The 20,010-nt window shown below is 39.7% G+C and overlaps 1 protein-coding gene across 2 annotated transcripts; it reads left to right on the top strand.

Moving 5' to 3' along the window:
- The first annotated feature begins 157 nt into the window (after positions 1–157).
- On the top strand, positions 158–19,248 carry LOC127979192 (vacuolar protein sorting-associated protein 52 homolog). Of its 2 annotated transcripts, XM_052584464.1 has the most exons (20): positions 158–293; positions 1,081–1,162; positions 1,233–1,285; positions 1,370–1,445; positions 1,577–1,644; positions 7,176–7,351; positions 7,435–7,585; positions 7,670–7,770; positions 8,571–8,703; positions 10,977–11,034; positions 11,182–11,315; positions 12,643–12,798; positions 12,895–13,013; positions 13,683–13,806; positions 14,431–14,526; positions 14,913–15,020; positions 15,108–15,173; positions 15,246–15,357; positions 18,360–18,478; positions 18,549–19,248. In XM_052584464.1, exons 1-20 carry the CDS (start codon positions 216–218, stop codon positions 18,693–18,695), a joined length of 2,157 nt encoding a protein of 718 aa, XP_052440424.1. In that variant the 5' UTR covers positions 158–215; the 3' UTR covers positions 18,696–19,248. The 2 variants fall into 2 exon arrangements, with proteins under 2 accessions (XP_052440424.1, XP_052440425.1); XM_052584465.1 differs by lacking the exons at positions 158–293; positions 1,081–1,162; positions 1,233–1,285; positions 1,370–1,445; positions 1,577–1,644 and adding an exon at positions 5,309–6,142.
- Positions 19,249–20,010: the final 762 nt, after the last annotated feature.

Raw genomic sequence — 20,010 nt, 5'->3', positions numbered from 1 at the left:
GAACAAGTTCCGTCACGATGAAAACGTCCGGTCGGGCCAAAACAACATTAAAATAGATGGTCTTTGAAATTATAAAGAGCAGTATATATCATTTTAGTATATATTCCAGAGCTTTTACTTAAAAAAATGATTTCGGGTGATTTTACAGTGTGTCACGCATTTCCGCGGGACTACAGTACTGAAGGGACTTGTAGTTTTTGTGGACTACAGACGCCATGGCGGAGCCGCTGATCCCCGCTGTGGGGTTCTCGAAGCCGGGCGCTGATTCTGCAGCTGCTGCTGGAGTCATGGAGGTGAGGAGGGCTTTCTCTCGGGTTTATCAGCTTCATTGATCGCGTCCACATCCGTTCACACTCGCTAGAGCTCTCTCACAGCTTGTACGGGGAGATGTGACGCGGACCTGCGGGGCTATTGTATGAAATATGACAGTTATTATGGTTGCTGTGAAGGTTGTTTACTGATCTCCACCGATGTAGTCCTGTGCAGCTCGTTGTTTGGGTCAACATCTAAAGATAACATATTTTCGGATGTCCTGTTATTAAGATCACGTGACAGTGTAATGATGTGTCACACACACACACACACACACACACACACACACGCACACACGCACACACACAGTCAGTTCTGTGCAAAAGTCGTAGGCCACTAGTATTTTCACCAACAAAAAAAGGGTTTAAGTCAATTATTTCTATGTTTTGCTGCAGTGTGTTAGAGGGAAATATCAGTTTAATTTCCAAACATTAATAGTAATAATCAGTGAGATGAGATCTGATCATCATCATCAGTCTGAGATCACATGAAGAAACAGAACAAACTGAGACAGACTCAATCCAGAAGAACTGTGTCTCAAGACACTTCAGCAAACCTGCAGAGCTGCAGTACTGAGAGAAGTGTTAGACACACATAGATTTGATTAATTCACTTCTATTCATTTAACTAAATGAAATCAACATTTGGTGTGACACACACTGTGTTAAACAGTTTTCGTCCTCTGTGCACTTGAGCAGTGTTCTTGAGGAGGTTTGCTGAAGTGTTGTCTGAGCTGACTGTCTTCTGTCTCTGATGTGTCTGGAGTAGTCTGACTGTGACGCGGTCCCTGCACTGAATCTGGGCGATCTGGACATCACCACAGACGAGTTCATCCTGGACGAAGTGGACAGTGAGTTGTGTATTGTCTCTCATCGGCTGAGTAAGAGAAGCGCAGGTCACTAATCAATCCCTGTGTTCAGCTCACATTCAGGCGAATCTGGAGGATGATCTGGTGAAGGAGGCGCTCAAGACGGTGAGATGAAGCCGGTGTGCTGGTGTGTGTGTGTGTGTGGTGGTGATGACGATGCTGATGAAGATGTGTGTCTGTGGTGATCAGGGAGTGGATCTGAGGCAGTACTCTAAACAGGTGGAGACCGAGCTGCAGCACATCGAGCAAGCATCGATCAAGGACTGTATCCTCACTTCAGTGCATTTATAACTCAGTCACACCAAAACTGGTGTTTCTGTCAGGGAACATGATTATGTTTCAGTAATCCAAACGTGTGACGGGTGATCATAGAGACTCTTAACAGTAGCGCTGCAGATATCAAAGAGAGTCAGAACATTGCGTCTCTACACAACCAGATCACGGCCTGCGACTCCATCCTGGAGGTGAGGGCTTCAGCACGTACTTTGTAGCATGTACTCTTTACCCTGTACAACTGAAAATCAAAGCACAAAATAAACCAGCGGCAGCGGTTAAAGAGAAAGCAGCCAAAATAAGGCTAATAACCAGCTGCGCGATATCTGTTTGTCAAAGGACAATGAAATATTAGGAAATCAGTAACTTTTATAGTTTTAAGGATTCATCTATATTGGATGACAGTATGGAATCTTCAATTTCTGTATATTTCCACTGAAGGACACAGGTAAATATGACATCTATTATAATGGGTTTATGTGAAGATTGTTTTAAAGCTTTGTTCAGACTGTCAGCACAAATCTGATTTTTGTGCAAATCTAATTGAAATCTGATCACATTTAGAGCTTTCCCCCCAATACTGCTAGTATACTCACCTCTTTGAGATGGGATTAATCGGGATTAATTGCAATTAATCTCAGATTTTTAAAAAATTATTTTTAAAAATTAAATCAAATTGACAGCACTAATTATTATTTATTAGTTGTATTTATATTTATGTTGTGTCCATATTTTGAATGTATTTACTCATGACAGAAGTTATAAAGCATTTGCTGTTGCTTCATAAATGATTTTGCACACTAAAGGACCCATGAAATCAATTGACAAGCACAGTTTTCGTTTTTATTCTTGACATATATCTTAATAAGAGATGCTCTGATGGTAATTTTCTTGGCGATTTCTCGGTGTAAGTGTGACCTGCTGATACCGATTCTTGCCATTTCTGGTTTTCTTTCTAAGAAATAATTGACAAACAAAAATCAATACTTTATTTTTCCTATGTTTTTTCCTAAAATTATTTACATAAATTATTAAACATTACAGTTTACCCCAATCTGGACTAAGTTACAGATGTTTCTTACTTGGTAAATGGTCTGCATATATAGCGCTTTCAACAGACCCCATGGCCATCCAAAGCGCTTTACAACTTGCCTCACATTCACCCATTCACACACCCATTCACACACCCATTCACACACCCATTCACACACTCATTCACACACCCATTCACACACCCATTCACACACCCATTCACACACCCATTCACACACTCATTCACACACTCATTCAAACACCCATTCACACACCCATTCACACACCCATTCACACACCCATTCACACACTCATTCACACACCCATTCACACACTCATTCACACACTCATTCACACACTCATTCACACACCCATTCACACACTCATTCACACACCGACTGTGGTGTCAGCCAAGCAAGGCACATCCAGCTCTTCGGGAGCAGCTGGGGTTTGGTGTCTTGCTCAAGAACACCTCAACACCTTCTGGTTTGTGGACAACCTACATGAACCACTGAGCCACTGCCGCCCACAAATAACAAATACTTTAAAAATAACTCTCAAATGATCATTTAAATAAACAAAGTGGGAAATTACATCTGTTTTGTTATAACTAATTTTCAGTTAATTGTTATTTCTACTAATTTAACCCTTATGGATTGTTCAAATTCACTACCCTTTCGGTATGTTTTTGGATGAAAACATCCATTCAATTAAACTGCTGTAAAAATGTAGCAGATTCATATTTTTTTTTTTTTCAATTTGTTTTGCATAAATCTGTTAATCAACTTCATTCCTAAACAGAACTACCAAATGTTTTTTAAAAATTCAAGATTTTAACTCTTTAATTGCAAAGTTCATAAATGATGTCACTGAAATAGGGGACAAAAAACACACAAAATGACTTATTTTCATTATAAAAGTAATTGTGGCTGGATTTTTTTTTTACTTTTTATAATCAGTGTTGGGCATGTAAAAGATTAGTAACAAGATTGGCTTTGATGCATTTTTTGTTTTTGTGCAGCATTAGATTAAAAAATGTTCTCCCTAATTTGTTGTTGGTGGCTGTTTTTGCCCCATTGACTTCCATTATAACGAAATTTTTTGATTGCAAAGCCAAGACACCATATAATCATGCATTCTTGATTATTTGTGGTTTTCCCTTTTGGGAAGAGGTAAAATTTGTTATTTTTACCCTTTAGATAGGCCTGTGCAAAAAAAGGCCTAGTTTCTGGCTTGTATATGGAGTATAACAGCAAATTATAGTGTGTGTGTGTGTGTGTGTGTGTGTGTGTGAGATTCTTGATTGTTATTGGTTTTCCCTGTTGGGAAGAGGTAGCATTTGTTATTTTTTACAGTTGATCAATAGGTGGGACCATTAACCATTTAGATAGTCCTGTGCAAAAGCTTAGTTTCTGACTTGTATATGAAGCTATATGGTGTATAACAGCATATTATATTGTATGTGTGTGAGAAAGAGAGAGAGTGTGTAAGCGAGACCTTTGCGCACTTACCTTGATGTATTTCAGAAAATCACAATGTACACCTCAGCTCTCAGAACTACATGGAGTAAACAAAAGTGTATTTATGCACCTGCTGCCTTTTAATGGTGGTGAAAGTATTCGGTTGTTAAGTGATGACGTAAGAAGCGCTGTTTCTGGGTCCAGGCCTCAACTCGCTTCACTTGAGAATACGACCTCAGCAGCCGTTTATGAGCACTGTTTATTCATATTAATAATTTAAGCTAAATGCTTTCAAACTTACGATATACACTACAGTCTCCGTGCTCACAGCGTCCCAAACACAAATAAGTTTTATATATTTTTTATATTTCTGTTATATATGTCTGGCAATCTGGGACTTCGGTATGGAGTTAAAGGTGCTGTAGGGAACTTTTGTAAAAAAATATTTTTTACATATTTGTTAAACCTGTCATTATGTCCTGACAGTAGAATATGAGACAGATAATCTGTGAAAAAATCAAGCTCCTCTGGCTCCTCCCAGTGTCCTATTGCCATCGCTCCCATCGCTCCCGGTAAAAAACAACCAATCAGAGCTGCAGAAAGAAAGGGCTTGACTTGTACCAAAGTTTTAGAAATGATTATGTAGCGTCACCCCTCCAGCGAGCTGCAGCTTATTTGTAGTTGGTATTGCATTTTGGTTCATAATACATTATGTTCATAAATTTGATGCGAAGTAGATTTTTTAAAAGGATTTTAAGGTTTTAAGCTGGCTTTACCATCAAGAAAAGAGGAGCATTTCACACATAGGCCATCCGTACTTTTCACCATCAAAGGGCAGCAGGTGCATAAACACACTTCTTTTTTTATTGTTTACTCCAAGTAGTTCTGAGAGCATGAGGTGCATATTTGGATTTTTTCAGATACTGTACATCAAGGTAAGTGCACAAAGGTCTCTCTCACACCCTCTCACCCTCTCACACATGTCGTTATAATGGAAGTCAATGTGGCAAAAACAGCCACCAACAACAAATTAGGGAGAAAGAATTAAATCTAATGCTGCACAAAAACTAACAATGTATTAAAGCCAATCTTGTTACTAATCTTTGACATGCACAAGACTGTGATAAAAGGTAAAAAAGTCCACAATCACTTTTTATATTGAAAATATGTAATTTGTTATGTTTTTTTTTTCTGACATCATTTATGAACTTGGTAATGAAAAAATTAAAATCTTGGAATTTTTGTAAAAATTTGGTAGTTTTCATCAGGACTGAGGTTGATTTAATAGATTTATGCAAAAAAAAATTGAAAAAAATATTTATCCGATACATTTTTGCAGCAGTTTAATTTAGTGGATGTTTTCATCCACAAACAACTCGAAAGGGTAGTGAATTTGTCCACAGTGTACCGTTAAGTTTTTGAAAAATTTCAAAAAGCATTTTCCCAAAATATGGGTCAAAATAAGGTTTATCGGCAAAAATCATTCCATTAGCTCAAACACAGAGAAAGTTGTTGCCAAAATAAGACTCAACTTTACCCCCTAGTGGACGAAAACGTCCCTAACAACGCATTAGGGTTAACTCCGTAAATATATTGTTCTCTTCAAGCCGGACAACTTTCTAATCTATAGTCATTAGCTATGACCGACAGGAAGTTGGCTATTTTGATTTGCATGCAGATTTTTGGAAGAATATGGCTGTATGAATAATCAATACTACTCGTATGAAAATCATGGAATTCACACCAGAATATGTCAACGTGATTACACAAACCTACACAAACCTAAACTGCAAACAAATTTTTTATATCTTGAACAGTGTTGCCAGGGCGATTTATTAAAGTAACAGTAAAAGAAAAATAGAAAGAGAATCTCTATTACAATTTTGGTTTAAAAGTCATTTATTTCTGTGATTTTGTCTGTAATACTAGCTGTAATGCAGGTGAATCTATTTTACAAATGCTTATAGATCCTTAAAATCATTTAAAAATGATTATAAATAAAGGTTTTGGTTACACTTTTCAATAAGCTCTCATTTGTTAACATTAGATAATGCATTAACTAACAATGAAAAATAAAAAAAGAAAGAAATCTTTGTGTGTGTGAGTGAGTGTGTGCACAGTTTTCCTGATGCCACCAGGGAGGCTTCTCCACTGATGGCTTGGGCCCGCCATCACTGCGTGAAGCTACATTTTAAATGTAAGTTTGAATATAACTAAAAATGAAAAAAATAAATAAATATGACAAAAACCTGAACATTAAGATGAAATCTTAACATACAATTTAAAATATTCACAAAAACTACAATGGACCCAAATGACATGTTTAACGGTCATCAGCATTTTAAATCCTTGAAAGTTTTTATATTTATATTAGTGCTGGGCAAGTTAACGCGCTATTATCGCTTTAATACGTTAATTAATTAATGCAGGCAGTTGTTTTAACGCGCATTAACAAAGTTTTTTTATTATTATGAAAGTCTGTTGCTCACTGGCTCAGAATACATTTACAGACAAATCATGGGTCACAGGAGGGTGTGCTCCTTATCAAATTTAGGCTAAGCATCAGTGTTCACAAACGAGTGTCCACTGTTATTTTTAACAGAAAAGAATGCAACCAGCTTGTAATCATGACGTTATGAGCGCTCACACTTACTGATGTATATATAACTGAAGTGTTATATACAGAGCCAGGGACTGATAGATGGAACGATCACACTAGTCAACTGAACCAGGCTTTGGGGCTCAAATGTGCTCCAGCACGGTTCAGATTGCCTAATTATTCTCCCTCATCCCGCACACACACGGGTCTGTTCCCACCCTCTGCTGCGATGGGTGCAGTGATCCTGCAGGTCTCTTAACAGGAAGATGCCTGGTATAATGTTACGATCCAGGCTCTGGACTCTGAGCATAATGTTAATGTCCTGGCATTGACAAATAGCTTGTTTTATATTTAATTTAATTACATTAATGTTATAGGTTGAGATTTAGGCTACAATAGATATTTTAACTGCTACTATGTAAAAGGAACAATGCTGTAAAAAGCACCTTATTTGTTTAAAGTGTTTGCAAACCAAATGTTTTTACACCTTTGCTCATATAGATGTAGGACTACTTTTGAATGAAAATGTGCAGACAATAATGCGATTAATTTGTATGTACGTTTGTAACACTAGACTTTGAATTATATCACCATTGCATCAAATTACAAAAAAAAGTTCCTCTTTGTGCAGCGCATGGAGGGCATGTTGAGCAGCTTCCAGAGCGACCTGTCGTCCATCAGCAGTGAGATCCAGACGCTCCAGCAGCAGTCGGTCAGCATGAACCTGAGGCTGAAGAACCGGCAGGCCGTGCGCAGTCATCTCAGCCAGCTGGTGGATGAGCTGGTCGTCCCCAGCACCATGATCTCGTAAGGACACGCTCATCACAGGCAGCGCTGTAGCGTCTCAATCATTCAGTTAGGAGCTCTGTGTGTGTGTGTGTGTGTTTCAGTGTGATTCTGGACAGTCCTGTGACGGAGCAGGAGTTTCTGGAGCAGCTTCACGAGCTCAACAGCAAGATCAACTATGCTAAAGAGCTCAGCTTCAGAGAAACCCTCGCCTGCTCCGACGTACAGGACATCGTAGATCGCCTCAAAGTTAAAGTGAGAGCACGTCACCCTTGACTAATGTGACGATCCCATCGCTCTCGATGGAAGAGATGCATCAGGCTCTGATTGTGTTCACAGGCCGTCTCAAAGATCCGGGAGTTCATCCTGCAGAAGATCTACTCCTTCAGAAAGCCCATGACCAACTACCAGATCCCTCAGAACACGCTGCTGAAGTACAGGTACACGGCGCTCTAGTGTGTGGAGTAACAGGACATTCACACACGGTATGCTGTACGGGAGCTCTGGGATGTGGTGATCTCTGTATAGACACGACATCTCAAACTGCAGCGCAGTGAGCTCTTCATCTTTACTATTGGTAAAATAAGCTGTTTTTAAGGTATAAGGTAATCGCAGTATCAGTGTTTTGCGAAAATATATTATAGATATATAATTTAGAAGTTAAACTAAAAAAAACATTGAGTGCAATTTACATGTCTGCAATTTTATAGTTAAAAATATCTGTTAGCTAATTCAATTTAAGTTTGGGCTCTTGGTAATGTAAAAGGGATCCCTATAGTTTTAATATATATATTTGTGTGTGTGTGAGTGTGTGTGTGTGTGTGTGTGTGTGTGAGAGAGAGTGTGTGTGTGTGTGTGTGTGTGTGTAGCTGGGTGAGGGAGTTCAAGGACCCCTTTAAAGGATTGTTTAACATCAAAATAACATGAATGTAAAGGTTGCCTCAAAAAGACTCTTGAAAGAGAAAAATGATGAGTTATTATTATTTCTTAATAATCGTCAATGTAATATTTGTTGTCCACTGTTCTGAATGTTTTGGGTCAGGCGTGATCCCTCTTTGGTAGACAGCCCTGATCCTGTGATTAACAGAGCCTTTCTGAAATAAAATAGTAACTAAAATGATTGGATTCAAGAATCCTGATATTTCCTGAGACTGGAGTACAGTTGATCTAATGGAAACACAGTAATCCTATCGTTCCTGTTTCTGGTGCTGATTATGGCTGTGTTTCTGCCCATCTGCAGGTTTTTCTATCAGTTCCTGTTAGCCAATGAGAGGACAGTCGCTAAGGAGGTCCGGGACGAGTACGTGGACACCATGAGCAAGATCTACCTCAGTTACTTTAAGTCCTACAGCAGCAGACTGCTGAAAGTGCAGGTGACCGTATGAAACACTGACTGGATCCGTTTAGACTGAGACATCTCTAACCTCAAGAACAACACAGGGGTGTGAACGGCACTGGTCTCGTCATTCAGAGAGATTACGACTCGTTTCTACTAGGGATGCACTCTGTATCAGGCCCCATACTGAGCTCCTTTACTCCAACTCATTAAAGGGTCCCGACAGCGAGCGCTGATACCACACAGCAGGTGATGAGTGCCATATTCAGACCAGAATGATTAGAGATTATTAGAGATCAAGGATGTCTATGAAGCTTGAAACATTCAGTGTTAAGGGCTGTATAGCTGAGGTGCACGAGCTGATGAAGAGAGGATTGAGTGAATATACCTTTCATCACTGGAGAGTTTAGAGTTCGCTCGGATCTGTCAAAAACAAGTAAAACAATGCACAAGTTACTCAAGGGTTTGATCGACTTACTAGTCTTGTTAAAGGAGCAGTCCTCATCTGAAGTGTAAGAGCTGGTGAATGTGTTTGGTGGCAGATTAAGAGCGTGTAGCAGTGTAAAAACAGAGCAGACATCCAGACAAGCAGTCTCCTGTTGTGTGATGTTTGGTGTTCACGAGTGGTTCCCTGCATTATCAGAGCAAAGCGCGTGATTACAGCACTAATGCACTGCAGTGGGGCAGCTCTAATGGTAAAAATGGTTTAAAGGTTCAAATGTTAAGTTTAGCATTTTATAAAACATTTAGTTTTTGTGGAAACTTGTATCTGAACTGTAAATTATGCTACAGTTTAATATGGTACTATAGACATTGCCCCACCCCGGTCATATGGTATTAATTTTACTTGTGCAGGTCTTAAAAAGGTCTTAAATGTAAAATCCTGCAGAATGTATGTGTGTGCAACAGTGTTAATTTCGTTGACTAAATATTTTCGTCATTATTTTCGTCACGAATATATTTTTGCAGACGAAAACGAAACGAAAACTAAAATAGAAGGCACTGATAGAGACTAAAACTATGACTAAATTGATTGACATTATCGTCAACGAATAAAGGACGAGACGAAAATAGACTGTGACGAAAATCAAATCAGCAGACGGGAGAGATGAATGAACGAGGAATGAACAAAAGAACCGGCAAAACAGAACAGACTGCATGAGAGAAGAGAACCAATCAGAGCCTGACTTATTGAGACGTGAAGCGAAGGTTTTCAGTTTTTAAATGAGCTCCCGGGAAGTCGGCATTCGAAGAGGTGATGTCTAAAAGAGCGACAAAATGTCCACAGCTCACTTCACGTTTGACAACGAACAAAACAAAACAAACTGTAAAGCACGCGGAGCGCTCATTCGTGGCAAGAACACAACCAATTTGAAAAGACATTTACAGACGAGCCACCCGGACATTTTCTCAAATGTAATTTTACAACGATGTTCTTTTGTTTATTGAGCTAAGCAAAATTGGAATAGTGCAGTGCGTAGATGTTGTAGCATTAAATATTACGAACTGAAAAGTACTGTAAAATAGCCCCTTCTTCAAATTAGATGCGAGCACAATACTAATACGTAATATCATGATAAATACATTTGATTAATACTAATGTTTAGTATATTTTATAATGTTCTACTTGTTGACAATATCACAAATATTTCTATATTAGTCATGTGAAACATGAATGTTCACATCCTATCATTATACATACAAATCTAGCAATATTGTAGTATTTAAAACATACAATATTGCTAGACAAATGAATACCTTATAAAATCTTGTTACTTTTTTTTATCCACCCAACTTATTAAATATTTACTTTAAATGTATGCACTTATTGTTCAGCTCAGCTGTAAACTTTAAGGTCCTGGACCTAACTTTATTTTTCTTTTATTGATGGTCAATTGGCAGCTAGTTATTGTTTACATTATCATGACAGTGTTTGTTGCTGCATAAAAGCTTTTGAATCGAAATAAAGACACAGTTGTGTTGAAATAAAGTTGAATTTGTGTTTTATATATTTTGGTTAAGTTTGTTTCCTATACCAGCTGTAAAAAATTGTCTAGTAAATCTGTTATTGATTTTAGTCTTATTTTAGTCGACTAAAATACCAAGCAATTTTAGTCGACTAAAATACCAAGCAATTTTAGTCGACTAAAATAAGACTAAAATTAAAACAAATCAGATGACTAAAACTTGACTAAAACTAAAAAGAATTATAGTCAAAAGACTAAGACTAAAACTAAATTAAAATTTAGTGTCAAAATTAACACTGGTGTGCATTGCATAATAATGTTTGATTCTCTCTGTTGTTGTCAGTATGAAGATGTTGCAGACAAGGATGATCTGATGGGGGTGGAGGACACAGCCAAGAAAGATATCCTTCAAACTAGAGAATTAGTAGAGACTTATTTCAAGATGATTAGGTTGACTGTAAACATATTTCCTCTTGAGTTTGGCAGAGAAAGGCATTCGCTTTTCAGTGTAGCGGTATAATGTGGTTGATTTCTTTAACTGCTATCAGGCTTTTTCTCCAAGCCTTCTCTCAAGAGTAGGAACACAATCTTCACTCTCGGCCAGAGGGGGGCAGTCTTGAGTCCTGGGGAGCTGGAGGGGCCCATACTGATCCCACACGCCGCTCAGAGAGGAGACTCCAGAGTGAGACGCTCATCTTCTGCTTTACACTGCTAGCCTAACTATTCAACCCTGGCTAACTCTAGCGATGGGTGCGCGCTGGGAACCAATCATAGTTCAATATGAACAACAAAACTTCCTGTAGACTTACAGTTCTGTGCAAAAGTCGTAGGCCACTAGTATTTTCACCAACAAAAAAAGGGTTTAAGTCAGTTATTCCTATGTTTTGCTGCAGTGTGTTAGAGGGAAATATCAGTTTAATTTCCAAACATTAATAGTAATAATCAGTGAGATGAGATCTGATCATCATCATCAGTCTGAGATCACATGAAGAAACAGAACAAACTGAGACACTTCAGCAAACCTGCAGAGCTGCAGTACTGTGACAAGTGTTAGACACACATAGATTTGATTAATTCACTTCTATTCATTTAACTAAATGAAATCAACATTTGGTGTGACACACACTGTGTTAAACAGTGTTTGTCCTCGGTGCACTTGAGCAGTGTTCTTGAGGAGCTCTGCAGGTTTGCTGAAGTGTCTTGAGACACAGTTCTTCTGGATTGAGTCTGTCTCAGTTTGTTCTGTTTCTTCATGTGATCTCAGACTGATGATGATGATCAGATCACATCTCACTGATTATTACTATTAATGTTTGGAATTTAAACTGATAAGTACTACTGACAGTACAGCAAAACAAATGTTGTGTAGGTGTAAATACTAGTGGCTGATGTTTGCAGCCTAACAAGACATCTTGTGTTAGTGTTCATCACTGAAGCAGTCTCTCTCTGACACACACACACACACACACACACACACACACACACACACACATCTGTTGTGTTCTGAAGCGGTCTCTCTCTCTTTCTCTCTCTCTCTCACACACACACACACACACACACATCTGTTGTGTTCTGAAGCAGTCTCTCACACACACACACACACACACACACACACACACACACACACACACACACACACACATATCTGTTGTGTTCTGAAGCGGTCTCTCTGTCTCTGTCTCTCTCTCTCTCTCTCTCTCTCTCTCTCACACACACACACACACACACACACATCTGTTGTGTTCTGGAGCGGTCTCTCTTTCTCTCTCTCTCTCTCACACACACACACACACACACACATCTGTTGTGTTCTGAAGCGGTCTCTCTCTCTCTCTCTCTCTCTCTCTCACACACACACACACACACACACACACACACACACACACTGTTGTGTTCTGAAGCGGTCTCTCTCTCTCTCTGTCTCTCTCTCACACACACACACACACACACACACACACACACACACATCTGTTGTGTTCTGAAGCGGTCTCTCTCTCTCTCTGTCTCAGTACCCGTATGAAACGCTCTTCCGCAGTCAGCACTACGCTCTGCTGGACAACGGCTGTCGAGAGTTCCTCTTCCTGTCCGACTTCTTTATGGTGGCCGGAAACTCTGCTCTGGATTTGTTCAACAGCATTATGGGAAAGACACTCAGCATGTTCCTGGTACTGTTACTTTCTAGTATATCCCAGCCATCTCTCTGTGTTACTCCACTCGTAACAGTTGATTTATTGATCTTTGTGTCTCTCCTCGGTCTGCAGAAGAGTCTGTCCACGTACCTGTCAGACTGTTACGACAGTATTGCTGTGTTTCTCTGCATTCACATCATCCTGCGCTTCAGAGCCGTCACAGTCAAGAGGAACATCCCCGCGCTCCACAAGTGAGTCCTCGTTCACCACAGCACATCTGTCACATCATTCACCTGTTCTCTGGATACATGCTATTGGTCTTTTTAACCGTTCATCCATGCATAGCTTTCATTTCTATTATAGTTGCATATTTTTGACCTTTTTAGGCCTTTTTTGGTTTTTATTAGGAGCAGAGTCTGTGAGACTATTGGCAACATGTTGTTTTTCTTTTTACCTTAACACAACCCACTTCATCTGTGAACCTTGCTGCGTAGTGCTGGCAGCTCACAAGCCTGTTTGGCGGTTTAACAATCTTAAACAATGTTGTGTTAGCTTGCATGCCATCAGAGCCAGTCCTGACATTAGCAAAACAAAACGTGACGCTCCATTACACTGGAGATGAGACGAGAGGCACGAGACACTCCCTACAGACACGTCCAAGACGCTTTGACCTCGCAGACGTCAGGCATGTCCTTTAGCATCTGTCAAACACATTCAGGGTTTATTTTAATAGATGTCTGGTGGAGTGTGTTGTGAGGAGACGGCCTGTCCTTCAGCACGCTTAGCTTTCAGTACTCATTCCAGACTGAGCGACAACAAAACAAATGCTGTTTATGAGTCGATGAGAATATTGCCACATCAAAATACAGTCAACAACGTTTGTTTGTTTCAATAATGTGTGTGTGTGTGTGTGTGTGCAGGTACTGGGAGGCTGTGCTGGAGCTGCTGTGGCCCAGATTCGAGCTGATTTTAGAGATGAACATCCAGAGCATTCGAAACACTGATCCTCAGAAACTGGGTGTGCTGGACACCAGACCGCACTATGTGTGTACCCTCACACACACACACACACACACACACACTCACACATTATTTTATACTGACCACGCGATACTTTCTATCTCCTAACCCAAAACCTGCAGCTAACAGAAAACCACAGGCTGGACACCCTCCATGTTACTATCCTTGCAGGGACATTTGGTTCCCCAGTGTAGCATTAACACACACACACACACACACACACATATTCTCTGTCATTTTAGACATCCCACCAAACAGGTATTAGACCTATAGACCTGTGTAGCCACATCTCAGTATGACTAAACGGTCACACTTTATTGTACAGTCTTGTTCCACATGTACTGTATGTACTATGTTCTTATAACAGTGATTGAACCTGGGTGATAGCTAGGTATAGTGAAGTACAGCACAGCAGCGTCCTCTGATGAGAAAACTCTCCTGACGCTGTAATAACTGACCAAACATGCACTCGTATCACATGGATCGGTACGGTACATTTCACACTGTATTGACACTGTGATTACCTGTTGTAGGCTGGTAGTTTGAGAAGGGTTCAGGTCATAAGAAGCCAGGCTTGTGTAGAGACTCACATGTGTTGTGATGGAGTGTAAGCAGGGTAACTGGTGTGTTTTCCTGCTGTCTGTGTAGATCACACGCCGCTATGCTGAATTCTCCTCTGCTGTGGTCAGTATAAACCAAACCTTCCCCAACGAGAGGACCAATGCTCTTCTGGGACAGCTGCAGGTGAGTATTTCACAAAGTTGTGCTAGCTTTAAAACTTAGCTCCTGAATCTGTGAGAGGTTAGGATAGTCACTGAGACCAAGCCACAAACTCTTCCTCTGAACCTCAACATTATAGAAAGAGCTGTGTGTTTATAATGGGACCGGATCAGCGGTGGTTTTGGAGGTTATCCCTCTGATTATATCCACAGCTGTGCTTGTGTGCAGTTTGGTTTGCATGTCATGATTATTCTTCTCTGTTAATAAAAAGGCCGTTTATATTCATATCCACGAATTGTTTAGGAGAAGCTCATGTAAAAGGCTGACAATTAGCTTTAGAACACATGCTTTGTGTATTCGTGACCCTCTCTTTGAATGTTTGAACCTGTGGATACGGCCTGGTGTTTCAGGTGGAGGTGGAGAACTTTGTGCTGAAGATGGCGGCTGAGTTTCCCTCTAGACGAGACCAGCTCATCTTCCTCATCAACAACTACGACATGATGCTCGGCGTGCTCACGGTGAGGCTGCTCGCTGCTGACCGCTGCGCTGTGTTCTAGCCCAGACGGCCCGGTGACGCGTGTGTGTGTGTGTGTGTGTGTGTGCAGGAGAGAGCGGCGGACGACAGTAAGGAGGTGGAGGGCTTCCAGCAGCTGCTGTTGGCCAGAACACAGGTCTGCAGGAGCAGCTCACACCAGCGTCACTGAGTGAGTAACTGAGAGTAACTGTGTGTCGCTCTGGAACAGGAGTTCATAGAGGAAATTCTCTCTCCTCCGTTCGGAGGGATGATTGCGTTCGTGAAGGAGAGCGAGGCACTAATGGAGAAAGGGCAGCTGGACAAGCTCCGAAACGATGAAGGTGAGTGCTGGAGCTGTGTGTTCACTGTCCAGGTCTATGTCAGACTGCTTCTCTTGCGTCTCTTACAAACTTTCATTCATCGTTGGATAGTATTCTTTCTTATATATATATAGATTTTGTTCATCTAAATTCTCATGCTTCAAAATGTCATGAAGAAATCCACTTGAATGGCGTGGTTCAATCAGAGTTCTCTATAGAGGCGCAGCGGTTTTTTAAGATTTCTGTGCTTTAATGTAGAGCGCATCGGATCTGGCCAACAGATGCTCAAACGCGTTTGCAGTGAGATTTGTTCTCACACTTCTTGATGTTGGTGGATGCTCCCAATATTACAGGTTGTGCTGTGTTTTTGATCAAATAAGCCTTGTTAAAATGTTAACCTTACGGACCCAAGCTTTGGAGCCCTGTGGCCATGTTTCCATGAGAAGAGCTCCGTGACACTTCTGCGTGTGCTGTGTCTGGGGATTTTAATATTCACATAGATAATGCAGAAAACAAAACTACAAAAAGAAATGATAACGGTTCTAAACACCTTTGACCTGATTCAGCATGTGCATGGACCCACGCACAAAGGTGGACACACTCTGGATCTAATCATCAGTAGGGGTCTAAACATTTCATCCATTGTTATAAGGACGTAGAACTATCTGATCACTTCTGTATTTTCTTTGATATATTGATCTCTGCTACCACTGAATCTAGATCTGTCTCTGTCAGGAGATGCATAAATGAGAACACAAGTGTACTATTTATGGAGGCTATATCTTTAACACCAAGCATTTCTGCAGACTCTGTTGATATTCTCCTTGATTCCTTCAACTCAAAAGTTAAGAATGTTATTGATGATATTGCACCAATAATAGTCAGTAAGAAAACAAACAGACAGAAATCAGTTTGGAGAAGATCAATAGCAGATCTGACTATGAAAAGACAATGCAGAAAAGCCGAGCGGATATGGAGGAAGACGAAACTTGAAATTCACTACAGCATCTATAAAGACAGCCTTCATGCTTTTAATGTGAAACTAGCCACAGCTAGACAGAACTTCTTCTAAAACCTTATAAACAGTAACTTAAATAACACTCATACTCTTTTTGCCACTGTTGAGAGACTGACAAACCCCCCAAGTCAGATTCCCAGTGATATGCTCTCAGACAGCAAATGCAATGAGTTCGCTTCTTTCTTTTCTGAGAAGATCATAAATATCAGGAAGGTGATTAGCAAATCCTCAAGTAATGCAGAGGTCAGACAGATTCGGCGAAAATATGAAAAAGATACTATGTCTATTTTTGAAGCAATTTATAGCAAAATTTGGGAAGAAATAGTGCAGCACCTAAAATCGTCAACCTGTTATCTTGACACACTTCCCACATCTTTTTTCAAAAGTGTGCTTGACTGCTTAAAAGCAGATCTCTTAGAAGTGGTGAATGCCTCACTTCTTTCTGGGACATTTCCAAACTCCCTAAAAACTGCAGTTGTTAAGCCCCTCCTGAAAAAGACCAATCTTGATAACACAATTCTGAGCAATTAAAGACCAATATCTAATCTTCCTTTTATAGGCAAAATTATAGAAAAGGTAGTTTTTAATCAGCTGTACAAATACTTAAAGTCAAACGGATACCTGGAGAATTTTCAATCTGGTTTCCGACTGCATCACAGCACAGAGACAGCACTCATTAAGATAATAAATGATATTCGCTTAAATTGTGACTCTGGCAAAATATCGGTGCTGGTATTGCTAGATCTCAGTGCTGCGTTTGACACTGTCGATCATAACATACTACTAGAGAGACTGGAAAACTGGGTCAGGCTTTCTGGGATGGATCTCAAATGGTTCAGATCATACTTAGAAGGGAGAGGCTATTATGTGAGTCTAGGAGAGCATAAGTCTAAGTGACGTCCATGACATGCGGAGTCCCACAAGGCTCAATACTTGCACCGCTCTTGTTCAGCCTGTATATGCTTCCACTGAGTCAAATAATGAGAAAGAACCAAATTGCCTATCACAGCTATGCTGATGATACCCAGATTTACCTAGCCTTATCTCCAAAGGACTACAGCCCCATTGACTCCCTCTGCCAATGCATTAATTAAATTAATAGTTGGATGTGCCAGAACTTTCTTCAGTTTAATAAGGAAAAAACTGAAGTCATTGCATTTGGAAACAAACATGAAGTGTTCAAGGTGAATGCATACCTTGACTCTAGGGGTCAAACAACTAAAAATCAAGTCAGGAATCTTGGTGTGATTCTGGAGACAGACCTTAAGTTTCAGTAGTCATGTCAAAGCAGTAACTAAATCAGCATAATGGGTTCTTCCCAAAAAGACCATTAGACAGCTGCAGCTCATCCAGAACACTGCTGTCAGGATTCTGACTAGAACCAGAAAATCTGAGCATATCACACCAGTCCTCAGGTCCTTACACTGGCTTCCAGTTACATTTAGGATTGATTTTAAAGTACTTTTACTCGTATATAAGTCACTAAATTACCTAGGACCGAAATATATTGCACATATGTTCACTGAATATAAACCTAACAGAGCACTCAGATCACTAGGATCAAGTCAGTTAGAAATACCAAGGGTTCACACAAAACAAGGGGAGTCTAACTAACTCCTTTAGTTACTATGCTGCCCGCAGCTGGAATCAGCTTCCAGAAGAGATCAGATGTGCTAAAACACTAGTCACATTTAAATCTAGACTCAAAACTCATCTTTTAGCTGTGCATTTATTGAATGAGCACTGTGTGATGTCCGAACTGATTGCAATGTATTTTCACTGTTTTTTATTTTATTTTATTTTAAAATCATTTTCTAGCTGTTTTTAAATTAATTTTAAAGTAAATGTTTTAATCATTTTAAAAGTTTTAAAATTGCTTGTTTTAATTTTGTTATTATTTTTCTTTATGATTATTTTACTTTATTTTATGTAAAGCACTTTGCATTGCATTGTGTACGAAATGTGCTTTATAAATAAACTAGCCTTGCCTTGCCTTGCCTTGTAGCTCGTATCACGCAGCTGGTGCGGGGCTTCTCCAGCTCGTGGAAGCAGTCTGTGGAGGCCTTGAGTCAAGACGTCATGCGCTCCTTCACCAACTTCAAGAACGGAACCAGCATCATTCAGGTACAGTCTCTGCAAATGATCTCACAGCCCATAAACCTGCTGTCACACCCATGAATGTCTGTCTTCTCAGGGAGCGCTGACCCAGCTCATCCAGTACTATCATGGTTTCCACAAGGTCCTCTCGCAGCCCACCTTCCGCAGTCTGGCAGTGCGCTCCGAGCTCATAAACCTCCATCATCTGATGGTGGAAGTCAAGAAACACAAGCCAAACTTCTGAAGCTGAGAATCTGTGCACGCTGTCAGAGAACATCAGACAGTTTCCTGATGAACAAAACTAGGGACTGTATGAAATGAAGAAAATCTGTTCTCAGTTGAGTGGCATTAGTCTTGTTATTATCCACTTCTGGATAACACTGGAAATGATCTCACAATCTAAACCTGTTTTTCTTATCAGGTAAAAGTAGCTTAGAAATGTTTGTTTCTTCTGAAAACATTAAAAGTATGATATTTTGTAGTGAAGGTTTATTTTCTGTTTATTTGGAGCACTACTCTTTTTATTTGGTCAGTCTTTTGTTTTTGCTTGCTGGATATCGGCTCTTTTTTCATTAGATGCATTTGTAATTTCATATTTAATATGATTTGATTTCTTTCAATGTTTTCTCTGTAAATTCAGTTGCAGCTTCTCTAAGTGTTTTTTGTGTATGAACTGGTGTCTTTTGGTTTTTCACACACATCTCTGAACGTGTGCACTGTTGCTGTATTTAAGTTATAACAAAGAAAAGCATTCCATGTCTTGAAATAAAAGATATCAGATTGAAAGTCCCTGAAAATGTTCCCATCGTTTTGTCAATCCATTAAAGCAAAAAATAAAATTAAAGTTAAAATTAAAATTTACAACAGATTACAAAAAAATCTAATTATTATAAGGGGCCGCTTGTATCTAGCTGTGGAAGTTTATGTTCTTTAAACCTTTAAACCTAAGCATTTATTGCTCATTTATTGAGTCTTCATTTAGGAGTGCAGATGTTGACCATTTTCTAAATAAAGTGTTGCAAATTACTTCACAGAATTTGCTTTAACTTTCCTAACCGCTAAATACAACATTATAATCAAATAAATGTGTATTTTAGTATGAACACACTTCTATTTGAAGCTTAATCTTTCTACATGGTAATTGTGTGTGTGTTAAGGAGTTTAGAGAAGTCTCCATCCATCAGAGCACACTGACCTAAGACACAGGAATCACTGCTTTAAATAAAGCCTCATGCACACACATTAATGTTTGTTACAGATATTCTATAATGCTATTATTTGCATTTGTGTTAAAAGCATACCTCAGTTATGTTAAATCAGAGTGAAATAAAAGCATGACCCACGTAAGTTAAGTAAGGGATAATGTACATCCAGCCAGTTGTTCTCTCAGAATAAACCCTGACGCGAGGAAACACCCCGTGCACTCAAACCACTTATTACACAAAAAAGGTTGAGCTGAAGGTGATTGGTACAGGGCTGACTGCTGTAGCCCGGATGAGCCTGTGTCATCAGCTTTTACCTCAGAATGTTGCGACTGACCAATCAGAATCATGTATTCC

Source organism: Carassius gibelio, chromosome B19 (genome assembly GCF_023724105.1).
Source record: "Carassius gibelio isolate Cgi1373 ecotype wild population from Czech Republic chromosome B19, carGib1.2-hapl.c, whole genome shotgun sequence".
Lineage (NCBI taxonomy): Eukaryota > Metazoa > Chordata > Actinopteri > Cypriniformes > Cyprinidae > Carassius > Carassius gibelio.
Note: the sequence above shows the minus strand (reverse complement) of the source record. Positions and strands in the feature narration are given on the sequence as shown.

What these genes read in the sequence shown, in the direction of transcription:
- LOC127979192 (XM_052584464.1), top strand. Translation starts at nt 216, where the DNA reads ATGGCGGAGCCGCTGATCCCCGCTGTGGGGTTCTCGAAGCCGGGCGCT. An exon ending in CATCCTGGACGAAGTGGACA is followed by an intron (nt 1,163 to 1,232) that starts GTGAGTTGTGTA and finishes CCCTGTGTTCAG; the next exon opens with CTCACATTCAGGCGAATCTG. An exon ending in CAAGCTCCGAAACGATGAAG is followed by an intron (nt 15,358 to 18,359) that starts GTGAGTGCTGGA and finishes CTTGCCTTGTAG; the next exon opens with CTCGTATCACGCAGCTGGTG.